The sequence below is a fragment of the Sinocyclocheilus rhinocerous genome, unplaced genomic scaffold (genome assembly GCF_001515625.1).
Source record: "Sinocyclocheilus rhinocerous isolate Xijiao unplaced genomic scaffold, SAMN03320098_v1.1 scaffold677, whole genome shotgun sequence".
NCBI classification, from domain to species: domain Eukaryota; kingdom Metazoa; phylum Chordata; class Actinopteri; order Cypriniformes; family Cyprinidae; genus Sinocyclocheilus; species Sinocyclocheilus rhinocerous.
Window position 1 is genome coordinate 388,509 of NW_015633185.1, and position 5,588 is coordinate 394,096.

General features: G+C 38.8%; 1 protein-coding gene across 3 annotated transcripts in view; it reads right to left on the reverse strand.

Moving 5' to 3' along the window:
* Positions 1-400: 400 nt before the first annotated feature.
* LOC107743504 (phosphatidylinositide phosphatase SAC2-like) overlaps positions 401-5,588 on the reverse strand; it is an 18,983-nt gene continuing 13,795 nt past the window's right edge. For all 3 annotated transcript variants that reach the window (XM_016556737.1, XM_016556738.1, XM_016556735.1), the window contains exons 14-20: positions 5,137-5,254; positions 4,837-5,035; positions 3,902-3,973; positions 3,728-3,801; positions 3,503-3,631; positions 3,233-3,320; positions 401-2,611 (exon numbers count right to left, since the gene is read on the reverse strand). In XM_016556737.1, coding sequence (XP_016412223.1) covers positions 1,492-2,611; positions 3,233-3,320; positions 3,503-3,631; positions 3,728-3,801; positions 3,902-3,973; positions 4,837-5,035; positions 5,137-5,254 — 1,800 coding nt within the window. In that variant the 3' untranslated portion in view covers positions 401-1,491. The remainder of the gene's footprint in view (positions 2,612-3,232; positions 3,321-3,502; positions 3,632-3,727; positions 3,802-3,901; positions 3,974-4,836; positions 5,036-5,136; positions 5,255-5,588) is intronic.

Sequence of the window (5,588 nt, forward strand, 5' to 3'; positions counted from 1 at the left end):
TTTCACTCAGCAACTGTGAAGTGGAGCAGGACAACCTCCCACCAGTCCTTGTTTTGGATTCTCATCCACAGGCAACCCGTTGTGGGCAAGGGGAGGGGCATTTTTACTGCGTGATAAATATGAACAGCACGGCACAGCGGTTTAAATGTATATTTATCCATAAATGGATAAATATTAATTCTGCTGTTAGAAACAAATAAAGAAACTGTGTATGAGAGTGGTTATTATGTGCAAACAGTGAGAAACTCTATATTTGTGCAGTGTGCGCATGTCAAAAAAAAAAATCAATTCCGATTTGAAGTTTGTGACATTAAACGCGCACATCAACCCGATCACTTTATTTTGCGTTCATGTAAACACTACATTCAGATTCATCAATCGGAATGAATTTGGTTCAATTTTGAACCAAAAATTGTGCATGTAAACGTAGCCATTGATGTTCATGTGGTCTTATTCAGACCTTTGATATTGTTTAGCCCGTAAGATATGGAACTATTTCAGAATCTCTTGATACACACAGATCAATCCCACAGGATCTGCACTTGAACAACAGTAATTAATGCATAATTAAACTAGGATCCACTGGATATCACCCAGCAAGGCTTGAAATTTTTTCCAAAACTAGAATATATGGGGTAAGGCTTCAAAAGATGATCTCTCAATTTTGAACCAAATGATCTTCAAGCCAAAGCAAATCTAAAGACATGGCATAGATATTATAGACAGAACATAAATGTAACCTGAATGACTTGAATGAAAACATTTATAGGTAGACTTGTCAAAAACCTGCTTTTAGTCGTCTGCTTATGCTATGAAACGAACGTTTTGTTTGACCAAATGATTTAGTTGCATGACTGCATCAACAGAATCCAAAAGAACTGGAGGCGTCTTGTTTCCATCAGCTATGATTATAAACTGAAGAGCATGTAAATATAATTCTGTCTATAAGCATCTTAATTGGAGAGTTTTGAAGGAAACTGCTACAGTACTTACATACAATACTTACAGTTGAATAATATTATTTGACCATAGATCCTATACAACTACTCCGGTCCTATTTTGGTATATTTTTATGACAAACACCACATCAAAGATATCCATATAACTGTACGGTTTGGTTGTCTAACGTGAAATATTAAGCCGCTCACTGATAGATATTCCAATCGGGAAAGGTTTTAGTTACAGCTATGACAGCCAGTGAATTTCACTGCACAAATGGGGTCACATGACATATCTATGGTCTTGGGTCTCGACATGCCTGTCCTAATCTAACTCAGAGTTGCTTCTTAACATGCAAAACAGAGATGTTTAGGATTCGGCTCAGGTCGGGTTAATCTTAGACGTACTACTTGCTACTCAACACTGGCTGTAAACTTTGGTTTGGTTAACTGGAGGGGAAATTAGGATTGTAGCTTGACTTTTGTGAGCTTATGCTACCGTTACTGTACTGGAAGTCACAATCTAACGCTAAAAATACATCTGCTAAGCATGTTATATCTGAATGATCCTTGTCTGGCACTGTGTAAACATCGCTCGCAATTCGTTCTCTTGGGTTTCGTTGACAGCGTCTGGTTCTGGGCTTTTCTGTACTTTTGCTACAGCAAAGTTGATGCCTTGGGTAAGTCCGGCCTGGGTTAAACTAGCCACCTGCACCATGGAGCTCCTGATCTTCGCGAAGGGTGACACGACGCGGCTTCCGTTGTCGTCTGCAGGGGAGGGTCCTGTGACGCCTTCCAGACTCTTTTGTGACCCACATGATGTGGCGGAGCCTGCAGGCTGAACAGTCAGAAGATTTGCCCCATGGACAGAGGACTCTACCTCAAGTTGAGAAGGGCGAGGAACCTGCTGTTGGGAGTTTGAAGACCCCAGCTTTGCGTCTGGAGCTGAGGGGGCTTGAGGCGCTTGCGGTTTGGGTGCTGGAGCCACTTCCTCGAACACCTCTATTGGTTTGGTCTTGGCATCCTGGACGAATTGGTGGCAGTACACATTGATAGGTGTCCCGAAGTCAATCAGAATGGCTTCCTCTGCCTCCGAGGCAGCCTCAGGAGACTGGCCATCCAGGCCAACTGACAAGCTATCTGGTGTCTTGTCATCACAGCCTGTGACTCGGATGACAGAGGGCACCGCAAGCTCGACATTGCCAATTGACTGAGAGCGACTGCCAAGTCGCGGTACAGATGCTACAATTCCACAGCTAGGAAGCACGTAGTCTACGTTTTCCCGAGAGCCTGAGCAGCGCTGCTCGTCAGAGTTGTATGATTCAGAATCAGAGGAAATCTCCGAAGAATGTTCGTCGTTAAAGTCTTTCAGGGCTGCTGAACCCGTATTGCCATCATGAGTCTCTAAACTGCTGTCTGATTTCCAGAGGTTCATATGCAAATTTGGCTTGAGGAAGTTCACTTTTACCTCAGGCTTTGAGAATGTCCCTAGTTTCCCCAAGGGCTTGAAATTTCCAATGTTGACGTTAGTCTTTGTCTGCTTTACTTTCTGGTTTAGTGTTGAAAACTTGTTCAAAAGGAAACTTTTGCCTTGAGCCAAACCAGACCCAAGGACTTGGTCCACGGCTTTCCCTTGTATTCCCATTATATCCTCATGTGGTTTGCTGTGTCTCCTGAAACAAAGCAATTAAAGCAAGATTAAAGGCAGGGTATGTGATTTTTCAAAAACACTTTAGAAAACTGATTCGGGCCGAATAGCAAAACAAACTTGTAGCCAATCAGCAATAAGGGGCTCAAAAAACCAACAATCCAGCACAATTTGGCTTTGTTAAAAAATAGCAGAAAAAACACATTTCACTGAAACTGGTTTAGTTTTTTGTAGTCTTAACATGACAAAAAACACATGAAATCAGATGTTCACAAGCCTGATCCAAACCACCTTCATTTAAAAAATCTGATTTTTGTTAATGTGTCAGATTTCAAATTTTTTCATTCGTTATCCATTGTGAAGTGAATTCAAACATCTAAAGACAAATTACTAAAGTCTCACAGGAACCTACACAAGTTTGTGTCCAATGTGGACATGCTAGCCAAAAACAGCAGAAACGATCATATCCAGCCACATATAATTTTTATACAGTCTGCACAAAAGAACCATATTTAAGATTATATTTAATATTTAAGATTAGAAATCAACGCTGCAATGTGAGCAAAGCCTTTGTGTCCTTAGTAAATCAGGTAAAAACCATTAGGTCTTCTGAAGAAACTCACAAAAGTTTTTTTTTTCCTTTTACCTCTCTAGTTTCTTCTCAATAACCTGGACGTCAAGCCCCATAGCTTGCTTTGTAATATGAAGCATTTCCGCAATGCACTGGAGTGTGTCTGAAATGCAAACAATCCAACAAGTGCAGAGGAAAGGATAAATTATTTAACAAACACAAAACCCTACATCATCATACAGACAGCCAAGTTATATCTTTTACCAACGTAACCCACAATGTCAATCACAGAATTACGCAATACAGAACTAGTGGCACAACAAATCATGGTATCCCAGCACAAACCTTTTCCATCATCTTCTGGATTTCGTGTGACAGCCCTCAGCGTATGGAAGTAACCGCTCATCTCCCCATTCTTATAGTGCAGCCGCATGCAGCAGTATTTAGGTTTTCCGAAAAGAGTCGGTTCTGGACCTAAAAAGACAAACATTGGCAAACTGTCATGATATCACACAACATTTTATTTAATAGGACAAAAATTACACCCACAAGTTATCTACAAGCTCTTACCAATTTCGATCTTTTCAAGTCCTTCTAAACTTAATCTCTGGTACTGGTTGACTTTGTCCGCCTCCTCATCATAACTGAACAGCAACAGCAAAGTAAAGTGGCATTACTAAACCAATGCCAAGAAAAAGGATTTCTTATTTTAAAAACATAAGCATTGGGAGAAATTGCACTTACTAGGCTACATAATATGCACAGTTGGACAACAGCAAAAGAACGTCAACATCTTTGTGAGTGGCATCTATAAGACTAATAGAGGAAAAAACAGTATAATAAACGGTAAACATCTTGAAACAGAGGCCAATAAATAGTACCATTAAACCCTGGAGAAAGAGAAACAATGGACAATGCCTTGCAAAAATGCATGAAATTTTACTAGAATTTCTCTCTGACCATAATATATCATGCTTATTTGAGTATATCTTGTGTAAAAATTACCTCAAATAAGCATTACATATGGACAGAGCTAACTTTGTGCAAAGATTTAAGATGATTCCAACCCAATCAGTAACAGTTTTTCAGGCATCTTTCACCATGACCTACCACCAAAAAAATGCAAAAGAATGGAGGAAATATGGCTCCCTCGCCCAAACAATTATTACACAACCAAATAGGGGAAAAAGAAAAAAAACTATTTGTACAAGTACCTCTGAGCCATAGACAATAAACTGTAGGAGGAAGAGTAAACTAACAATATACATTTTTTAATCAAGCTTTATAATACATTTTTAATGATTGATCTCTAGCACTATTACCGCAGTTTTATTTTAATACATTTTTAATATTATTGTAATTAATTTTATTCTTAAGTTGTAATAAATATTTCCAAATAAATAAAAAAGAGGATTATACAGTTTTAAGGGGCTGTTAACACAGAATGCATTTTTGCCATCCACTGTGCTGCTTTTTAAATTTTTCTCATGCGTTAGACAAATGCTTGTGCATGAAATAGCATTCTAAAAGTTAAAAAAGGTTCTTTTCATTTAACTGCCTTGAACACAAAAACGCCTTCTGTGTGAACAGTCCCTTAATTTTCTGAAACAGCATCATACAATTTGCTTGAAATGAGAACTCTCTCCAAAGCACTGCATGATGATGTGGAGGGCTCTCACCTTGGATCACAGTCGATAAGTGCCCATCCACCGTGAAACTTCTCATCATCAGGCAGCAGGAGCTGCATGTATGTCTGCAGCAGGAGGCTGACCTGCTCCTGAGCTCCTCTTTGGCTCTCCTTCTCTTTCTCCTCATGCTCCTTCTCTTTGCTGAAGATGGAGTACAGGTCTTCTGTTACTGGAAGGCCCATCATAAGGTCTGGGAAAAACGGAGATACAGTATATAGCAGATGAGGCACTAAGCTGGGATATTAGCATTGTGTACCTAAGATGGATTTTTCATGAATTTTTCATACTGACCAATGACGGCCTGTCGGTAGGCATCTCTGAAACGGTTCAGATAGTAACGATTAGCTGAGTTCACACCATCTTTCATCACCCCCGCTAACTTTCGCTCTCCTGTTCGTGTGAAATCACCCTACACAACAGATCGCATACATCAGAAAAAGCTGACAAACTCCTTGGGTGGTCATCACTGTCCTATTTCAGCTATGAGAGAAAAAGCTTTAGTGTCCGTTTTTACTCCTTAAAAAGACACTGAGGGAATAACTTTAGGTCCCCCAAATTAAACAAAAAAAATACAATAACAAAATTGTAAAAAATAAATATTTTTTCATTTTTATATATATTTTATTAAATTAAATAATATTTTGTAATATTTTATAAAATTAGTACATTTATTACTTATTTATTTTATTTAATTATTTATGCAATTTTTTTCATACATACATACATACATACACATATATATA